Source organism: Salvia splendens, chromosome 13 (assembly GCF_004379255.2).
Source record: "Salvia splendens isolate huo1 chromosome 13, SspV2, whole genome shotgun sequence".
Classification (NCBI taxonomy): domain Eukaryota; kingdom Viridiplantae; phylum Streptophyta; class Magnoliopsida; order Lamiales; family Lamiaceae; genus Salvia; species Salvia splendens.
Genome location: NC_056044.1, coordinates 2,324,000 through 2,346,660, shown reverse-complemented (window position 1 = coordinate 2,346,660; position 22,661 = coordinate 2,324,000). Strand labels below are relative to the sequence as shown.

Sequence of the window (22,661 nt, the reverse complement as noted above, 5' to 3'; positions counted from 1 at the left end):
TGGACTATGGAGTTCCATTACTGTATATCCAGCAATGTCTCTGCTTTCCTTCACATGGTCAGGTGATATCCAGCTATAGCTAATAACCCTTGTTTCCACGAATTCGAGCTCTCATGTCAACCTGAAGGAAAGGGCAAAAGCTGTATTAACATCCATCTACAGAGGTGTGTTATCAACATAAAGGAAAGCAGACACATTCACAGAGATGGCCTTTTTGTTACTAGGGCCTGAAACTTAAAACAGAATTGAAAAGCAGGATATCTAATCTTTGACTACATTAGCAAACTCTACTTGATAAGAAACTACCATGTTTAGGATTCACATTTTCAACGTTTAATAAAATTTATAGTTTGATCCCCAAACATATATAAAGGTGGGTGATGTTGAGAAAAAAATCATGTTGAGATTTTTTTCGGTTAGTGAGAAATTTGTTCTTGAACTATACTCAGCACTTGGGAGGATACTTGGGCAGTTTGAGGGTATTCTGTGAAAAGTATAAATGGAGGTACAAGTGAATCTTGTGATTTATTTCAAAACAGGCAAGGAGTCGATCTTTCATGATTTTGTCATCCTTCACCAGAAAGATTGAAATAAACCAAAAGGTTGGCAAAGCAGACAAGCTTTCCATCAATGTGAACAGTGAGGTGAAGTCATAGTAGCATATGGGAATGGGATATGCCAAATATACAAATTTACATGTAGAAAGAGGCAAATATTAGTTGCATGCTATTGTCTTCCCCAGTATGTATGACCATAAAACAATAAAACATCATCACAAGAATGACAAAGCCAAGGATTTTCATAGTACTTCTTGGTCTATTCAAAAGCTAACACAATGCATAATTATCCATTCCACCGAAGAATAGTAGTAGAGTGATCCTTGGAAGCTATTTTAGTTCATGCTTAATATTTCTTCGTCTAAAAAATAAAAATCTAGCCATCTCTTATTTTTTAACTCATCATTTACGTATATTCGATTCCCTCCCCTGATTTCCAACTGTGTTATACCTACCTACACCCTGACCCCTCTACCATGCTTGGCCCCATATCCAGACCTGTATCTTCCCTCTAGCCACATTCCTCCATGCACAACAAGGCTCTCAAGACACCCTTCACTTTCTCTCGAGAGTGGGGCCACATGTAAGTCCTATTCTATCTCGATATTAATCTGTCGAAATATGGCTTAAGTTTACTGGTGCACAATATTTAAAAGGCTATGGAAAAATCTACACAAAATCATAGTATATGCGATTCCATGACAGTTTATAGAAGGGACATTAACTTAATAGTAGTTAGAGTAATATCTGTTCTTGAGCTTTGGTTCTTATTTATAAGGAAACTTCTAGAGTACATGAATTGATTTTTTTTGCTAAACAAGTGCAAATAATGTTGCATGGGACACTGAAGCAACCCAAAAAAATCTAAAACTTTTCCTGAGCACAATGCTTTTAAGAGCACCTAATCATTTTTCTGTGGATCTTCGGATTCAAAAAATACCGAAAACAACCTACTATTATTATTATCCTAGAGCAAGTATTACAGCTTGACGTCTCGTGGAGGAAGGCAACCTAGGCAGCATACCAATGCATGAGCCAATAGACTGACACATATATTCAGGTGTCGGGAACAGTAACTATTTATAAAAATCTATCATGCCTTTTCTGGTGCCAAGAACACGAATAGATAGAAACTAAATGTACTCCTAGATACTTAAGTTGAGATGATTAGATAGAATGTCCTCCCTAAATTTGTCACTGGGCATAACTCAAAGCTAAAAACACTAACAAAGGAAGTGAGAATAGGTCGTTATCTATTACTCCCAATTCATACAAATACCATATCATCATACAACTACGATCATCAAAAAGTTACTTCCAAATATATAACTACCATTACAACAAAGAGTAAACACAGTTAATCAACACGATCAATTGTCAGCTAAACTACGATAAAACAGCCTTTGTTCGCAACAAACAATTCAAACATGAACAAAACCACATCTGCAAACCAACTAACTGAGATAATGGTGGCGAGAGAGATTACATGCCTGTCCTCTCTTGCAGTTGAAATACGTTTCTCTCAGCCCCACACACTCGCTCGAAATATTAGGGCTTTGCTCTTTAGCACACTCTCTGTACGGCCGGTTCTCCACCTACAAATGATTCATTCAAACTCTTTAAAAACCAATCTAATATTAAGCTCTCCAATTCCAAATCAAGCTGTGAAGTAAACCTTAACGCAATCCGATTCACTGAGACATTTGACGAGCTCCGTAGCCAGACCTTTGCAGGACTTCGCCATTTCTGAGGGGTTATTCACGAAAAATAGCTTATTTACAATATAAAAAATGATTTCATAGTCTATATTTATATCTGCAACATATATAGAACCTCGATTGTAGGAAGGAATATGCAATTTAGCAACTTTCAACGAAATTGATAACAGAAAAAAAGAAACGAGCATTTACAATTCCAATATCAAATTGAAATTAAAATACAACGTAAATAGCTTAGTTTAGAGCAGAGGGAGAACAGCATACACAGAGGCGGCTGCGTGCACTGATAGATGAAAATTTTCGCCGGAATTTGAAGAAGAAAGTGAAGGAATCCAGAGACAGAGAGGGGCTGGGTTTGATGATGAGTGAGAGGGCCAGTTGGGCCTTGCTTAATTTAAAGATCAAGTATTAGTACATGTTTAAATTTTTAATTTTAGCCAAATTTTGATTAATTAAAAATATAATTAATCAAATAACATCGTTTTGTATACTGATATAATAATTGAGAAAATTAAAATTTGGTGATTTAATATTCATTTTAAATCTTATAAGATTAAATAGATTTGACCAAATTTCAATAACTATCATCTCTTAATATACTGGCTTATCTAATTGTTAAATTTAATTGCCTATAAATCTATAAATAAACGGTTAAATAAATATGTGATCTTCATTTTCATTCTCATTATAGTCTTCCCCATTGAAAAAGAACGAAGAATTGAACCAGTGAAAATCCAGGCAATAACCCAAATTACCGTCGGTTTAGGGAAAAGCTTTCACATCATGAAATCAACTTCAATTCAAAAAGTTAAATTGAATGAATCTATAATTATTTGATAGTAAAGAACATAGTACTTATACATTGATAGTAAAGAACAAAGTTCAAAAAGAGGGTGAGATTTTTTCATATCAAGGAGTGTGCATGCATGTGTAGAGTTGTTATATTGATTACATATTCTTTATACCATTCTTTTGAATATTGAGCAAAATATATGTAATCTGATAATTGAACCAACCAAATCATAGTGTATTAAACTCATTTAGATTTTTTTTTGGATTTTCGGCTCAGATTTGATGATTTTTCATCAGCATTAACATTTTCAATTTGTATCAAATTGATTTTGGGGATGAATTAGATGTTTAAAAAAGAAAAAAAAAATAATTAAAAAGTGAAAAAAACGGTAATAAAACCATAATATTTGGGAAGCGTAAAATTTTATGAAAAAATAATCAAATTTTGCAGTTGTAACGCCCACTCGGGGTCGAGTGGGCGTCATGGGAGAGCGCCACGTCGGTGCACCACAACGGCAATCCGACGTCGTACCGGCTGACCTTTTCGAATGCTCTAAAGGATGTGTTCGGTGTGATGGCAAGCGATGGCATGCAACAATATTTTCCAAATTTTAATTCATTGAAGTATAAAATACTTGTAAAGAATTTAAAATATTTTTGAGGCATCCGATGAGATTCATGCAAAAATGCCGAAAATAAGAGAAGTATGAGAATTTGGAATTTGTCTCGTGCCCGAGCTATAATTATATGGTTATTTCATTTTTTATACTATTTCCTTTAAGATTAATAATATCAAACATTATCATAAAAATAAGTTTTTTTTAATATGTAAAATCAAAAGTTGAAACAACCAAAAGATAGAGAGCACAAGTTCAATAAAACAGACAGGAAGAAGAATTACCTAAACAAACCAACATGCATCAAATGCAAATTTATTAAATTTCATCTCTTATTAATAATTTAGATGGATAGATAATGTGTCACACATTACTCAAAAACTATTAGCAATCACGAGAAACACATTGATGAGTTCCTTGGCTCTCTTGGTCGCTCCCTTCAACCTCGCCGGCCCGCCGCCTCCGAACGCGTCCTCGCACGTGACAACGTTGGCCGACGCGGCCGAGCCTCGGGTCTGCAGGTCGCCCTTGCAGCTGGCTCCGCCGCAGCTCCTGAGCAAGTCGGAGCACTTGTTCAGGTCGTTGATGGAGCGGCCGCATGTCTCCACGCACACGTCGGCCGCCCCGCCCCCGCCCGAGGATTTGACGACGCTCACGACGTCTCGGGCGGCGGCCGCGGATTTCTCGAGCGCGATCTGGCCGAGGCCCGCGAGATCGGCTCGAGAGGCGCGCGGGTCCGACGCGAGGGCTTGGTTGCATAGGGAAGGGTTGGTTGCTTGGGAGCAAATTTTATTGATTAAATCATTTGCTTGAGAGAAGTATAACAATGTGAGGAAGAGAGTGGAGAATAGAGAGAGTGAGGAAGCCATGTAAGAGCTAGGGTTTTGTTGTCTTTCTTTTGCTTGTTTAATTTGGGGGTTTTACTATTGGGATATGATCCTATTTATAGAATAATGTGATGGTACATGTATTAAGAGCACTACCTTTTTTTATTCGTAAATGAATTTAAATTTAAAGGTCGAGATACGGAGAATTCGAACCCGAGACATTTGGCATCGGACATTACCTCTTTTCCACTTATCTAACTAACTACATGATACATGTATAAGAGCACAACTCTTGTTTAGTCTGCGTTGGTATTTTTTTTGTTTTAACATTTATTTCAGTTCTAATAATTCAAAAATAATTATTGATATCATTAATTATGTAATTTACAAAAAATTTATAGTTATATAAATCATGTAGAGGTCCTTGAATGGTTCTCCGTTAACGGTTAATCAATAATAGAATTAGAATCGATCAGTTACCGATCAACAGATAATAAGTAACGTGGTTTGGTTCTTAGTTAATTATAGTTTAGGGATATGAATGATTAAAATAGAATCGAAATTGGTCAATTGTTGGTTAACCGATAATAAAAAATAAATCAATCATGTAATTCAGTTTTCAGCTATAGTTTAGGGACCAGATCAATTATTACCGAAAATGATTGGTTTCATTTTGTAGGTGACATACACGATCATGTAAATATATATAGCTCAAACTTCGCGGTTCCCACCTAATACTAAAATTATGGGACATATAGAATTAATTAATTCAGTTTAATGATTTATTTACTTATTTTAAAAAAATTATAAACTCACACACTAGCTAATTCATTTAAATTATTCAAAATTTAACATATTAATTAAATACAAGATATCTTATTAATAAAGTGGTCATGTTTTTATTTTTTATGTGCTCAATGTATCCAATTCTTAAAATAATTCGAACTTCTAGTTTTGTAGCCTTGTAGGTTTGATATGGAACTAGCTCTTCTCGACCGAGCACTTGGGTATTGAATATTTATTTAGAATTAGGACCAAACTCAATCTTAGAAATGGATGGTTGTAATTTGAAAAAAAATGATAAATTTAACTACCGTAATTAGATATAATGATATATGGGTGTGATCAATTGCTAACCAGTGGCGGATCCAGGATTTGCCATATGGGGGTACGAGTTGTATGATAAATAATTACTCCCTCTATCCGCGAATAGAAGTCCCGTTTTTCTATTTTAGTCCATCCGCGAATAGGAGTCCCGGTTCACTTTTACCATAAATGGTAATAGGGTCTCACCTTCCACTAACTCATTCCACTCACATTTCATTTAAAACTAATATATACAAGTGAGACCTCTATTCCATTAACTTTTTTTCACCCACTCCCCTTAACATTTCTTAAAATCCGTGCCGTCTATAAATGGGACTCCTAATAGCGGACGGATGGAGTACATAACACTAAAAAAATAGAAAATAGCGTAGAATAATATTTGAAATATTATTCAAATTTGAACTCGTGTATTTTAAAATAAAATAAATCAAAAAATATATATAACATCTAATTTATTTTTCTACGAGTCTTCATTTCCTCAAAGCGATGGGCTATATCATCATCAAAGACTTATAGAAACATTTCTTTCTCAATGAAAGTCACCAAACAATCATTCAAAGGTTGATCACAAATTCTATTTCTCAACTTATTCTTCACAAACGTCATTCCTGAAAATACTCTCTCTACACTTGCAGTTGCAACTGAAATAATCAAAATCAACTTGATAAGCAAAAAGACAAAGGGGTAAGCCACATCCCTCTTTATTTCAACAAGCTTCATTGAAAGAGAACTAAGATCTTGCAAATTCCGAAAGCCATTATTCTTTATAGATTTTAATTAGGGTTAATTTTTTAATTTAAATATTATTTTAAAGCTTATATTCTGATTTATTTCCTTAGATGAATCTTCCTTGAATATTCATAGCTATCTTTTGAAAGTTTTTGTAAAATACATTACTAATAAAATTATATAAATAATAATAGTAGTAAAATAAAATAAAATTTGAGGTACCACCGCCCCTCTTGTTTTGAATTCCCTCCGCCACTGTTGCTAACTCTACTAACTCATCAACACAGTGTATTAAAAATATCAACACGATGACATTAAAATATCAACACATAATATCAACACAATATATTGAAACGTGAACAAAATTATGTGTAGACATTTTTAATACATTGCGTTGATGAGTTAGTAGAGTTAGCAACTTAAAAAGTTAGCAATACAACGCACCCTAATGATATATTGTTAATTAGTGAAATTTAAAAACGATAATGAATATGCTAGAATAAAGGTTTTAGTTACTTCACTTTTTTTAGTCGCTTTTCATTGTATGGACTATGAAGAATTTGATTATTGGGAGTACTGTGCGTTTTGTCGATTTTATGTAGTTAGTTCGTGCCTTAATTCGAATATGCAAAAGTCAAGAAAAATAATACCACAAATATATGTAAAATCTTAACCACTACGTGACATATATCATAACAGCAAATGCATGTCACAAATTCTTTGAAAAAGGGCACTTTTAGTATATATAAGTGGAAATTTATTCTCAATCTTTTGAATATGACAATATACATTACATAGATAAATGTGTTCAAAACCTACTTACTAAGAACGAATAATTTCATTAATTTTATACGCCCAATGCAGAATTCTTCTCAATTCACATGAAAAATAATGTTTTTTTAATGTCAACCCACTCATAGATGTGATTTGATTTCTCAATCGTTAATATTCATTTTTTTTTTTCATATCTTTTACTAATTTCTTATGATTATTTTGCAAAACATCGAACACACACTCTAATATAATTAACAAGAAAAATATAACTAGACATTTCAAAATAATACTCTCTCCAATCTCCATCCATATAAAGTATGGTCTTATTGTTAGTTCTCCAATTGCTTCTTAATTCTCTATATCCAATCATCCACACTCTACTCATAACTCATGAAATCCCCCTTAAATTAATTAAATTACAAATGATCAACACTGACAAAAACCAAATCCTATCTGACAACAACAGCCTCCTTGCTCGAGTCGAGGCGTCTCCACTTGATCTTTATTCGATTCATTCACAAGTGATTTAGTTACTGTCATACTATAATGAGTGGCCGGTCACGCTTTATCTCGGCCAGTTCTCTAAGACCGGCTCCACGGGACCACGAGAACGTTGGTCCGGTCTATAAGGAGTTGTAACATAGAGACTGATTGAGCAAATATTATCAATTAAATCTGCGTGACAATTGTGGAGTCTTAACGATGGTAATCGAGAGTTAGGCGACTCATATGGTAATTTAGAGTAGAAAAACGTTTGGAGAAGATGATAGTTATTGTATTATTGTGATCTATGTAACAAACGGTTCTTTCCCTTACTTAAAGGGAGAATTACAATGTAATTTAGGTAATAGATCATTCTATTCTAGGACTATGTATTGCATATTAATTTCATATTAATTTCATATCAATTACATATCATCTTCCATTAATTACTTCTCTTCCTTTGGTAATTCTTGACTTTGGTGTATTTGACACTCCCCCTCAAGTTGAGCAATGGTATCTCCAATGCTTAACTTGGTCAATACTTCGTTAAAGACTTTCGGGTGAACCGCCTTGGTTAGTATGTCTGCAAGTTGCTCTTCCGAATGGACAAATGGGAACTCAATAATTCCTCCTTCCAATTTTTCTTTAATGAAGTGCCGATCAACTTCCACGTGCTTTGTTCTGTCATGTTGCACCGGATTTTCAGAGATGCTAATCGCAGCCTTGTTATCACAAAACAATTGGCTCTTTCGAGTAGGTGGGAAGCTAATTTCTGTAAGTAGCCTTCTTAGCCATAGGATTTCCATGAGTCCACTTTTCATTCCTCGAAACTCGGCCTCGGCACTGGATAGAGCCACCACTTTTTGTTTCTTACTCCTCCACGTAACCAAGTTTCCCCCTATGAAAGTGAAGTAGCCCCCCTATAGATTTCCTATCCACCGGATTACTTGCCCAGTCAGCATCAGTATATCCATCAATCTCCAGGTCTTCTCATTTTGCTAGGAACACTCCATATCCTATAGTGCCTTTTAAGTAACGCACTATCCTTAAAGCGGCTTCCATATGATTAGCTTGAGGTTTGTGCATGAACTGGCTTACGATGCCTATGGCATATGCAATGTCGGGTCTAGTATGTGAGACATAGATGAGTTTTCCGACCAACCGTTGGTACCTTTCTCGATCTGCGAGTTCCACTCCGTCTTCTAGCTTCAAACCATGGTTGGGAATCATTGGAGTGACAGTTGGCTTGCATTCGAGGAGACCAGTTTCAACTAGCAGGTCTAGAACATACTTTTTCTGCCTTAGGAATATTCCGTGTTTGGATCTCAACACTTCTATCCCCAAGAAGTACTTCAGTGCTCCTAAATCTTTCATCTCAAATTCCTTGAACAGATTTTCCTTCAACTTCTGGATTTCTTCTACATCATCTCCAGTGATAATCATGTCATCAACATAAATAATCAGACATGTTACCTTGTTGTCTCTCCTTTTTGTGAAAAGTGTGTGGTCCGACTGGCTTTGTTGGTATCCGTGCTTGAACATGGCTTGGCAGAACCGGCCGAACCAGACCCGGGGAGACTGCTTCAACCCATACAAGGTTTTCCGCAGTCGACAGACTTCTCCATCTCCAAATTCTCCGGCGAAGCCTGGTGGGACCTCCATGTATACTTCTTTATTTTGTTCTAGCTCTCCATGTAGGAAGGCGTTCGTCACATCAAACTGGTATAGATTCCAGTCTTTGCACGCTGCTACAGATAGTAGTGCTCGAACAGTCTCCATTTTAGCCACTGGGGAGAAAGTCTCTTCGTAATCCACTCCATATACTTGGGTGTATCCTTTTGCCACGAGTCTCGCCTTGTATCTCTCGATTGAACCATCTGCTCTTCTTTTTATGGTGAATATCCACCGACATCCAACTGACTTCTTTCCTTTTGGCAACGTACACTTCTCCCACGTGTCATTCTTAACTAGAGCATCTATTTCCTTTTTCATAGCTTCTCTCCAGTGTTTGTGTTTGCTTGCCTCCTCAAAAGACTGTGGAATGTCTTCTTCCTCATATAGAGCAGTCTCGAAGGCCCGGGCCATTTCTGATAGGTGACTTTGCGCAGCATTAGATACTGCGTATTTTGCCTTCCTTCCCCTCCAGTCCGGTGAGTACCGTCGAGGAGGCACTCCTCTTGTTCTCCTTGGGGGCAACTCGTATGGATCCCTTTCACTACTTCCACTGGTTCCGCTTTCCTCATTATTTCCCCTATCAAGGTTAGTACTGTCCACAGGTATGTTATCAGAATCTGAACTGGTTACCTCAGGAATCGAAGGCGGGGTTGACGGTTGATTCATGTCACCTTGCTCGTCGCTCTGTATTACCTCAGGAATTGAAGGCGGGGTTGACGGTTGATTCATGTCACCTTGCTCGTCGCTCTGTATTATTGGATGTGATGGCCCGGCGGTGTTGCTAGCTTCCTAAGGTGGACCAATGTCTGTGACAGGACTTAGCTGTGACTCTCCCCCTGTCTGTGGTTCCCCTGATGGCTCTCTCCCTAATTGGTAGTTTTGTGTGTCCGGTAGCCAATCTAGGAGGTCATTCTTTGGACTATGGTCTGAAGGTTGTGTCTCCCCCTGACTACTAGATTGGGTGTAGAAGTATTCCCCTTCCACAAAATCACAGTTCATGGTAGTATGTATTCTACGGGTTTTTGGGTCATAGCATCGGTTTCCCTATTGATTTTTCCCATAGCCAAGGAAGACACATTTTAGGGCGCAGGGATCAAATTTGGAACGTTCATGTTTGGGAATGTGGACAAAGACCGAGCATCCGAAAACTTTGGGTTCAAGGGATAATGAGGATGGGATGTCGAAGTGCTGGGAAAAAATATGTAAGGGAGTTTTGAAGCTAAGTATGCCAGTGGGTAGTCGATTTATAAGGTAGACAGCGGTTGCTATAGCTTCTGGCCAAAAGGATCTGGGTACTTTGGAGTCTATTAAGAGCGCCCTGGTGATTTCAAGGATGTAATGGTTTTTTCTTTCTGCTACCCCATTTTGCTCTGGATTGTAAGCACACGAGGTTTGGTGAACTAGGCCTCTTGTTCGAAAAAACTCTTGCATTTTATTGTTGACAAATTCCCCCCATTGTCCGATCTAAGGGTCTGGATGGTGTATTTATACTGGGTTTGAATAAGGTTATAGAAATCGACAAACTTATCAAAAACTTCGTGTTTGTTTTTCAAAAAATAAATCCAGGTCATGCGAGAATAATCATCAATAAAGAGTACAAAATATCGAAAACCTTGGCCCCCAGTGATAGGAGCGGGACCCCAAACATCCGAGTGTACTAAAGCAAAAGGATATTTTACTCTAGTATTGTTCAACTTGAAAGAATGTCTATGGTTTTTGGCTAGCACACAAGTATCACAATTACAAGAGTTCAAGGATCTAGCTAATTTAGGAAAAAGAAGACGGAAATATATCCCAAGGATGGGTGCCCTAACCTACGATGCCAAAGCCAAGCCTGCCTGTCTGTCGGTCCGGGAGTTAGCATCATTGCATCACTCTGTTGGGCTATCTCGTCCACATAATACAGTCCGCTTCGCTCAGTGCCACGCCCAACTATCGTCCCCGTCTTGATATCCTGTAACATGCAAAAACGAGGCTGCATTAGTAATTTGCAGTTTAGTTCTCTAGTCACATGACTAATCGACAATAGCTTATGAGATAAAGACGGAACAAAAAGCCAATTAGAGAGGCGCAGGGTTGGCGAAATATTTATTGTGCCTGCACCCATAACTCGAGCTAGGTCCCCACTAGCTGTTTGGACATAGGATTTTGGGGAATTGACAATAGATACAAAGTCCGAGGCTTCAAACGAAATGGTATCGGTTGCCCCACAGTCAAAAATCCAGTGTGTGTCTTTAGGGCCTGAATTAGACATAGAGGAGCAGGCTAAGGCTTCAAATGAGTTTCGGCAAGGTATGGTTGGCTGGAAGTCGGTATTTTTTAAAATCTGGGGTACAATGTGCAAAGTTTTTGCGACTGAGGGGTTACATCGAAAATTTTTGGAAGTGTGGGGTGTGTTTTTGGATTTATTCTGTCTGATGGGGCTGAAGTGTAATATATCGAAAGGTTTGGGTTTAATGGGTAGGGCTTTTTCTGATCTGGGGTCAGTTTGGAATTTCCGGGATTTTGGGGGTTGAAAGTGGAGATATTTTGTGGGAGGGGGCTGAGTCGTGGTTTTCATTTGTATGGGGGTGGTCACACCAATTTGGGGAACCACCGCCGCTGCATACGTCTTTCTTCCTTCACATTCGAGAACCCTAGCCGCTTCTAATTTGTCATTCCCGATTGGAAACTGGCCACCGACCTTTCTCCTATCGGCTCTCTTGTCGGCGATGATTACTCGGTCCTCGCCGCTCGCCGACATTTTTCGCCTTCCTCCTCTTGGCTCCCTTGCCGTAGGCGCTGCTTCATGCGACGGATGCTGCTGACTGGTGTTGCTTCTTCCGTCGCCGACGCTGCTGTGTGTGACGGGTGGAGCTGCTGCAGCCGACGCCGACTCTGCTTCAGCCGCCGCCGCTGCATACGTCTTCTTCGGAGTAGGGAAACGAGAGTTTGCTGGTGCAGTCTCAAGCTTTATCTCGGGAGTTTCTTCAGCTTCTCGGTCAGTTCCGACAAGGGAGGAATTTTGGTTCTCATTTGTGCTTGCTTTATACAAATCAATTAGATTTGAGATTGTCTCGATCAATAGCTCGAGGGTGTATATTTGCCTGACCTCCATTCGAGGTTTTGTTTTTTTGATTTCCTGCTCTGATACCATCTTAACGATGGTAATCGAGAGTTAGGCGACTCATAGGGTAATTTAGAGTAGAAAAACGTTAGGAGAAGATGATTGCTATTGTATTATTGTGATCTATGTAACAAACGGTTCTTTCCCCTACTTAAAGGGAGAATTACAATGTAATTTAGGTAATAGATCATTCTATTCTAGGACTATGTATTGCATATTAATTTCATATCAATTACATATCATCTTCCACTAATTACTTCTCTTCCTTTGATAATTCTTGACTTTGGTGTATTTGACATGGAGAAATAGTAATGAGATGGGGAGAATGATTAATCAGTAAGCCATTATACTTTGTTTAATTATAATAATATGTATGCTCGTTTATATTTCCTTTATATAATTGGTGGAAATAAATTAGGTAAAAAAGTTGTAGAAATATTGTTGTTTTGAGTTTTCTTAGTTTTAGTTGGATTTATTGTTTACATGTGATAAATTTTGTCGACTAAGTAGTGGATTGTGCTTTTGCTTTGGTGTTCCTAAGTATTAAGTAAATGTTTGATTTGCATAATGTGGATTAAATTTATTGTGGGGTAATAAATAATTTCCCGAGTCCTATCTAAGAGCGAGGCAATAAATTGTTGAAATTTATGTGCACTGTTCAAGTATTTAAAAATATTTAAAGGTAATCACGCTTTGTTAGATTATTAAACCATGATCCCTTTTTGCCATGTTATTTAAAATAAAATAAAAATGACACCAATAGCAGGCCTGGACCTCACCTTATTGGATCCAAATTTAGGTGAGCCCAGTTTCAATTTCAATAAAAAAGAGCAACCCCATTAAAATTCATCTCAAAAGTTCAGTCCATAGTCTTAATTAACATACAACAAAATTTACGAAAAAAAAAAGAAAAATACTTTGAAACAGAGAAAGCACCTACAAAATATTTGATTATAATAATCTGAAAAAGAAAAATTTATATTTTATCATATAAAATACAACGATCGCAGTGTAAATGAAAACGATGATGACAACTTTGAATCCTAATTAAATAAAAAACTTGTGTGTAAATCAAACGAGAATGATTGGAGCATAAAAGAGCCAAATATAAAACTGTAAAGAGTTGTTGAGCCGATTAATGGAGTTTTATGATGTCACGGGTTAGGATGATCCTGTTCTATTCTGATTCTATATTACACTGAATTCTTTTATTGGTTATCAAAATGACAAAATTGAAGGTAATTTTTTAGAATGGAGAAAGGATAATTAAAAATATAAAAATCTCATTTTTCTTTTATTTAATTTATTTGGCTGACGATAAAGAAAAGGAAAAAAGGATAATTAAAAAAGTACGCCGGGAATTCGCCAGTCCTCCACCAACCGTCACCGGCTGCCGTTTTTTTCTGAGCTCCACCTTCTTCACTCACCTCTTGGAATCTCCGCCGCTCAGGACTAACTAGAGGTGAGTTCTACTTTGTCTTGAAATTACCAATTCAGCACCCTTTTCAACTATTCGAAGAAATGCACAAGAGAGAGCTCGGAATTCCATTATAATCAGTTAATTGTTTACTTCCGTATTCTTGTAAGCCATGGGTGAGTTATATGTAGTTGATTTCGAATTAGGTCCCTGAATTTTCATCGATGTGAAAGCGATAAATTCTATATGTGATTTTCCTCTTTTATGCTAGTCCATTAGTATATCATTGTAGCAGTTCATCCTTGTCTATTCTCTCAATTGATCGATAAAGCAACTGTTTTAAGCATGAACTGTTATCTTTGTAATTCAGGAGTTATATTTAGTTGTTATCGGATTGGGTTCCTGAATTTTCATTGATGCAAATGCGATAAATCATACTTTGATGTGTCATTTTGCTCTTTTTATCAATGTATATCCTTGCTTGCTTTCCATGGCATTTGGCATGTTTATTGCTTCATTGTAGCAGTCCATTTTATCTTTTCTCAATTGAACGACTAAAGAAACTGTTTGAATCATGAATTGTTTGTCTCATAACTTTTCCCCCGGGAAATCTTGCCACAGGAAAAGAAATAGAGTTACCTGTTAATTAGTAATTCGTTACTGTGATGGTTGTTTATGTAAATTGTTTATAAGAATTCTCGGTGCACCATCCATTTCAACCATCCAATGGAATATGCACCTTCTTTGATACTTCGTAAATCAGATGAATATCATTGCTCCTTAGTTATGAATACGTATAACAAAACATCTAGTAACTTCCTCTTACATATCTCTCTTTGTGAATATGCTTCTTTTTGCAGTTGAGGTTGAGGAATGGCCAAACAATCCCAATATTTCTTCCTTGAAGAATGGTTGAGGAGCGTCGTTTCTATCAGTAGCAACGAGAATGGTTCGGTACAATCCTCTACTTCCTCCGCTCAAGCATTAATCCAAGCTTGGGCCGACCTTAGAGACTCACTTAAATCCCAGGCGTTCCATGCTCGACACCTCCAGGCATTGGAGATTCTTATTGGTTCTCAAAATGCCCTTTATGTAGCAGATCCACAAGCAAAACTTATAATTTCCATTTTGTCTTCAGAAAGTCTCTCTCTTCCACAGGAATCTTATCCCTTATTCTTTAGGCTTCTATATGTTTGGGTGAGAAAATCGAGGCAAAATTCTTCGGTTGTTGAATCTGCCATCGAAGTGCTATCACACATTTTCTCTAGCAAATCTTGTTGTGGACAAAGCTCCCTTTTCTTCTCCAATGGGATCCTACTCCTTGGTGCCCTTTCTTTCCAGACTTCTGCTTCTGAGAAGTCCAAAAGGCTTTGCTTGGAGTTGCTTTCGAAGTTACTCGAAGAAGATTACCGATCTATTTTCTTGTCGGATGAGCTAGCCACCAGCACTCTGGCAGGTGTTGGTTATGCTCTCGCTTCCCCTGTTATAGTAAATTTTAGAAGAATTGTAGATATTCTGTTCAGGATCTGGGGCCGAGATGGTGGACCCTTTGGTATTTCTCAGGGACTCATGCTACTGCATGTGTTCGAGTGGGTTCTATCGAATTCCGCAAACCTGCATTCCATGGATATTATTGATGATGTAAGAGAGCTTTTGGAGAATGTCAAGCCAGCTCATTCTTCAGTTGCTGTAGTCATGACTGCTGCTGGAGTGTTGAGGACTATAAATAGATCTGGATTGACTGGCTTCATGCCCATAAAGAATCCGGTAGAGGATTGTCTCGAGGTTGTGGCAAAAGAATTGGCTGCGACCAGAGGTGCTGACTATCATCTTGTGCACTGTATGGCACTAGCTTTGGCTCGAAGTGGTTCCGTCTCCTACAGACCTTCTATTCTCGCTACTCTTGCACTGGCGTTGTTGAACGAAGTATTCCCTTTGCAGCATGTCTACGATAAGATCCTTAAATTTCCTGAAGAAAATCGGGCATCGCTACATGATGAGATCAAAGACCACCTGAGTAGCTTCCTTTTCAAGGAAGCAGGAGCTATAACTGCTGTCTTCTGCAATCAGTATGCACATGCGAATGAAGATAGTAGGAGTCCGGTGGAGAGTCTGGTATGGGATTACTGCCAATCAGTCTACTCATGGCATCGACAGGCGACATTGCTGCTTAAGGGCCAGGGACATTATCAACTCATTAGCGACATGGAGAAAATTGCCGAATCTGCTTTCCTTATGATTGTGGTTTTTGCATTAGGAGTAACAAAACATAGATTAGACACGAGAATAGACCAAGATACTCATTTACAAATCTCGGTGAAAATATTGGTTTCGTTATCATGCATGGAATATTTCCGTAGAATGCGCTTGCCTGAGTATATGGATACAATTAGAGCTGTTATTGTAAGCGTTCAGGAGAATGAATCGGCATGTGCCACATTCATAGAGTCTATGCCTTCCTATCATCATTTGATCACTTATGATGGTATTACCTTTTATATGTTTTTCTTTCTTTTATCAAAGTTCTCAGCTTAGAATTCTCCCTGTATTTACTTACTCTTTGCAGGTTCTTCTAACCAACCTGAAATGGAGCATCCGTGGTCCACCGATGAGGTTCAAACTGCCCGTGTCGTATTCTTTATGCGGGTTATACCTACTTGTGTTGATCGATTACATGCCTCTGTATTTAGGAATGCCGTGGCTCCCGTTATGTTCCTGTATCCTTTATTAAACTGGGAAATTCTGAATCCTCAAAAACCCTTCACCACTTTCTTGTGCAAAAGTTCTCTGTATTTTGATCTTGTTAATTCCTTATACATCATCTAAGATATATGGGACATCCCAATGCAAAAGTTGCTAGATGTGCACATTCAGTTTTCGCAGCTTTTGTCACTTCTGGGAAAGATCTTGATCAGGATGAAAGAGATTTACTGAAAGAGCAACTAGTGTTTTATTACATCCAGAGATCATTAGAGGTATCGATTCTTCTACTTTGTGCATGTCTGGTGAAAGCTAGTTGACTGTTTAAAGTTTGATAAATGAGTTGGAAATGCAGGGTTATCCAAGGATTACTCCATTTGAGGGAATGGCTTCCGGAGTAGCTGCACTTGTTCGGAATCTTCCTGCTGGTAGCCCATCTACATTTTATTGCGTTAGTAGTCTCATTCAGAAGGCAACCAGCCTCTGCAATGCAGTTGATGATCTCGAAATTGATCTATGGAAGAGCTGGGAAGGAGAGTTGGAGCCTCCAAAGAAAGTGCTAGATCTGCTTTTACGATTACTTTCCCTGGTTGATATACAGGTATAGTGGTCTCATATATACTTAATTGATCTGTCGTCACACATTCGGATCCTGGCTTTCAATTCAGTTAAATTCGGTGACTACTCGTAGGTTCTACCACATTTAATGAAGTTACTGGCCCAGCTGATTGTCCAACTACCCTCGAATGGACAGAATGCGCTCCTTAATCAACTGTATCAGCAAATCGCAGATTCTGACGATGTTATAAGGAAACCAGCTCTGGTTTCATGGGTGCAGTCTTTGTCTTACCTATGTTCTCAAGGTACCGACAGAAAAAGACCAGAATTGGTAGGAGAATCTGCATCTGCTAGCACCACAGGCACGATTAGCCTGAATAGAATCAGCGCACGATTGTAGACGTCTAGGTGGAAACTGGTTACGTCCTCTTCTGTGGACTCTACGCAGCTTGAACTTCTGAGTCACTAATCACTGCCAAGAAATGATTCAAACGGGATAGCTACCAGCCGGATGATGACTAACTTCGACCTCCTCAAAACCTGTATTACGTATGTAAAGAAGCAGACATAAGTTACCGGCTGGCGTCTGCATTACTGCATATGTCTCCTCCATTCTTGATTACCTGATCACTGAGGTATTTTGGTGTATACTTCATCAAGCCTGTTGAAATCTTGTGTAAATATTACATAGTTAGGACTCTAGAATATAATTATATGGTGGGTTTTAGGATCAATAAGATTTTTCAGCTACATTCAAAGGTTATGGTAAAAGACCTACATTGGCTTATTGTTGTATTTTTCGGTTATTAGCTCTTTTACTCACTCTATAAATCAATTATTCAAATTCTAAATTTCTCAACCCCTTTCTTTCTCATCTCTAATTTTTTGATAATTTCTCAATTTATATATAATTTATGTTTATGATATGGTGAGGGTAATTAATGAGGATTGCAATTGATGGAGGAAGAAAGGGAACAAATGTTGGTCCACACAATATCCTTGAATTTCCTCACATTCCAAACAATACAACATGAATTTATATCATATGATTATTTGATAAACCACAATTATTGATCCCGAAATGAAATCTCATTTTTTTTTATTGAAGTTAGTGGGAAAATTGAAATTGCATCCAATGATATTAATAGTGATCAATTGTTAGTGTATATAATTGACATCTCAACTTTAATATAGATGTATGTCAATTCAGATTTTGGGGATCATGGGAAATTAACAAAATCAAAGTTTAGAATATTTCTGACCAAATATTAAGTTCGTGGAAAAATATATCCAAAGCCACAACATACACATTACATGTTGAAGATGCTATCACTATTATGGAAACGGCAAGATTAACCAAATTAAGGTATTATAATGTAATGAACAAAATTTTAAACTATCATAAGTACAAATTAGGTAAAATGACATAGTTACATTTTTTTATTAAATTAAATAATAATTGTCTAGTGTAAAAATAGCATCCGTTAAATTTTCAAATCCAATAGTATTTGTTCTACTGCAAGAATGTGCTGTGGTTTGAGTACATGTATATATTAACTTAATGACCAACTATATTTTTTTTCATCCTAAGGCATTTCCTCTTGTTGACAATTAGATGATTGATCCCTCGTCAACGGTCAGCGCACTAAGCGGTAGGAGACTGACAAATGGTTTGCTCCATTCACATGAGCAGGGATCGAACGTCCAACCTCATGCTTAGGAGACAAGGTGCTAAAACTATCAAGTAAGCCACGTTACTATTTTCTGTTGTATCAGCAAAATAAATCAAATCATTATCCATTATTTTATTTTGAATCGTGGAAGTTATTAGGAATTGATACTCGGTTATCACATAATTGAATCTGTATTTATGATTATTAATCAGTTATAGTACTGCAATTTCACAATACCATAAAATTGCCACCTTTTAATGATATGATGTGATACATTATTAGGTAGCAGCCATGTTAACTGTTACTGTATATTTTATAATGATGCAATTAATTTAAAAATATTATTAAGTGCCCCATCCTGTATTAAATTTATATATGTTACTGCACATTTTACCATTATAAATGCAATATATATGACATAAATTAATATATTAGTTGAATGATTGACGAAATGTGACGTGAGAGAAAAATCAACCCCACCTATAATTTAAAGTTATCATTAAATCACTTCGAGGAATCCCTATCACGTCTATTATGAATAGGGACAGTGTTGTAATTAAATAATTAGCTGCATGAGAAAGACTGATCTTATAGAAAAAATTAAGTAGTAGGATATAGTAGTATTTTAACTAAGAAGATGCAAATTATTTCAATTAGTTCATAGAAAAATCAAGGTTGCTCAAAAACTCAAGGACTTCCGAAAAAACCTATTTTTATATTGTGAGATTTAAAAGTCTATTAGTTATTTTCATAAAGAAAATAATTTTCAAACTTAATATATACTCCTATATGAATTACTACACGAAAAAATGTAAAGTAAAATATATCAATTTAAATATATAGTGAGTCACTCCTCGTATCAACGATAGATTTTGTGATGGAACATAACGACGAGAGTTTGATTTGTCCCATCTTCATATATCTGGCACCTAGTCCTCGTAAAAACTGGCCGTATGACACTATTAGAGTAGACCTTATGCTCTAGTTGAATATGTTATTGGAGGTGACACATAGGTGATCCTTGTTCAGATATTAAGGATCGGAGGTAACGAGGCATGGGTGATCTTGTTAAGATATTAACAAATTACGAAACTCACATGTAGGAGATGCAAATTGAGATATTCACATATAATTAAAAATGTCCCACAGTCGAAAATGAAAGTAGAAAGAGATCGACGTAAATCTATATTTCAGCAAGCCACTCATTCTATCTTCAGATAATTTTCAATGAATGTGATCGTGCCTAGATATATTAAATATAACATTTACATGTGCTTAACATAAAATACCACAATAGTACGTGGTGATAGCTCCATGCAAGCTGTGAATGAATAGTATGTTCTCTTGGGGCGTATCATAGACATTGCTTTCTAATTATTGTTAGAGAATTGACATATTATAATATTTACAAAAATATTTGATCATTCATTGAATTGAAATGTTATTTAGTCATATTGACATGACTTAAAGATACTAAATTGGGACAAGTAAGTTGGACCTTCCTCTAACATCACTTTTAAGTTACAGAAATTAGACTATGATTGATTGTGACAAAATAGGATCAAGTGAGGCTTTGGCATCTAGTAATAATATATCTTGTGCTGTCGAGACCTAAAGCTTTTAAAATTTGCCAACATAATAAAATTCACACCTAAAATCTCAATGAATATCATGTTAAACATGGGTGACCACAAAGGTATGATTTTTCTTGATCAAATAAGTCAAATGCGAGTTTTACATTTTCCGAAAAAATTCAAATAAAAATTTGACAAATTGGATGTATATATCGGATTTTTTTGACATAATTAGATGTTGATGGAAGAAGTGAATATTTCTAAGAGAGGAGAGTCCTAATTGAATAAGCAAATGGAGTATGTTAGAAGAAGACATGTGTATATTTCATAATATGGAGAGAGACATTTAGACAAAATTGATGTGAAAGGGTAGAGGTTTATTTGCCATTCGATTGATCAAAGAAATTTGAAAAATTTGGTAAAAAAATGTCGTGTTCTCATGCATAATATGGAGAGGGACATTTAGACAAAATTGATGTGAAAGGGCATAGCTAGGTTTATTTGCCATTCAATTGATCAATGAAATTTGAAAAATATGGTAAAAAATGCTCTCATGAAGAATTATAGACTAAAGTCTATTTTGGTGAACTGATGTGTTTTGTACGTGGCATTTATGTTATTCATAAAAGAATATGTGATCATTTTACGATTTCGCGCAAAAACATTACTACTAGCATTTAATAGCTTTTGGTCCTCAACATACGATTTGGTCCATTTTAGACCAAAAAGTGATTACCCTGCTAAATCTTAACCGTCAACTCAATTTTTACCGAACTAGTCAATTATTTTGTTCCTCAACATAATAGCATCTAAAATTGGGCCATATTGATCGAGTCTTTCATCCTAGGGGTGAACTCAAGAAAAAAAAGTAAAACCATAAATAAATAAACAAAGCTGATTTCCATTTTCCTACAAGTATCTCTAATGTCACAATCACAATGAATAATAAATAAAAATCTAATGAAACAAGTAAAAAGTTAAATCACATCACCAATTCAAACCAATCCATACATGTGGTGAAGGTTTGGCCACAAACACACACTTACACATGGAAACATGCTTTGTACCAAGTGAAATCAAGAAGCTAATTAAGAAGCAAATGTAAGATTTAGTGTGCAAATATTTTTTTTTTGCCAAATCAAGACATGGCAAGCAATAATCCCTAGGCCATGATTATAAGAATATGAACCCTAAATAGCACCTCTAAATTAACTTTGTCCATGGCTTTGCATAGGTGAAGGGCTACTACTACTCTAAAATGTCGAATGCACCTATACTTGCTTAGCCACATTATAAACACCACCCTTTCTTCCACACCACAAGCATTCATCTATGTTTCTTTCCTATTTTTGAGGTGTTTTTTCATCTTCTCAGGTCCTCAAAACATTTTGCATGCCCTAATCCAAGATTAGCCCCTCGTCGGTGTTTTCTTTTTATATTTTTTTTTCACATTAGGGTTTATTATACTACTTGGGTGTGTGTTGCGTGTTTTTCTTTCTTGAATCTTATCACCGCAAATGTGTGTTTTTCTCGAATTGCGCATGCTACAGTGGCGTCTAACGAGCAACGATGTTAATGAGACAAGAGACATGTTACACATTAGCCTCTTTTTAAGTCCACTTTCGAAAAAACGAAAAACTATTTTAGGGAGAGAACAAAAAATGTGATGAAACTACTTGACATTCGTTCTTGCATAACACAGACGAAGATGGTTAGGTCGAGGCGCGGAAGCTTAGTTTGTGAAGACAAGATCAAGAGTGGGAAAATTGAAATTAGTTATGTCTTGATTGATTTCAAGAACTCATATGGTTGTCATGATAAGAGAATATATACATGTGGGATGATGTTATCAGCCATATGCAAGTGTATGTGTGTGTGTTTTCTTTCTTTGTAGATGCAATTTGACATGTAAATGGCACATCACATTCTTGTGAAATCTCTGCACTTGTTTTCACTAAAAAAATCTAAGTAATACGTGTGCAAACGTTTGTGATTGAACATCTATGTATCTTTTGATTTTGACTAGGAACATATATACTCCTATATATTTCTTACGTGTTTATACTTTATACTAAGGCCAAAAAATATAATTAGCTAGCTCATTTACTAAATTTTAATATTTTCTTATAACTATTTAATCATATATATTATGATCCAACCAATAGTTAGATGGGTCGACTGATTGAACCATGAACATATATCTTCGTCGATTTGCTTACTAGTATCATTGTCCATGAATCTCTGTCATGCCCCATACAAAAAAACCAAAGTAGCCTAGACAACTGGCAAATTTGATTCCAACAGCAACATATCTAATAATACCAAGGCAAAGGGATAGAGCCAAAGACACATTAT

General features: G+C 36.5%; 2 protein-coding genes across 2 annotated transcripts; one reads left to right on the top strand and one right to left on the bottom strand.

The window, feature by feature from the left end:
- Positions 1-3,969: 3,969 nt before the first annotated feature.
- Positions 3,970-4,586, bottom strand: LOC121761565 (pectinesterase inhibitor-like). Its single transcript, XM_042157202.1, has one exon. The coding sequence runs from the start codon at positions 4,551-4,553 to the stop codon at positions 4,059-4,061; it is 495 nt and encodes a 164-aa protein (XP_042013136.1). The 5' UTR covers positions 4,554-4,586; the 3' UTR covers positions 3,970-4,058.
- Positions 4,587-13,579: 8,993 nt separating this feature from the next.
- On the top strand, positions 13,580-17,910 carry LOC121763055. Its single transcript, XM_042159108.1, has 6 exons — positions 13,580-13,846; positions 14,662-16,286; positions 16,368-16,518; positions 16,629-16,776; positions 16,857-17,102; positions 17,193-17,910. Exons 2-6 carry the CDS (start codon positions 14,675-14,677, stop codon positions 17,457-17,459), a joined length of 2,424 nt encoding a protein of 807 aa, XP_042015042.1. The 5' UTR covers positions 13,580-13,846; positions 14,662-14,674; the 3' UTR covers positions 17,460-17,910.
- Positions 17,911-22,661: the final 4,751 nt, after the last annotated feature.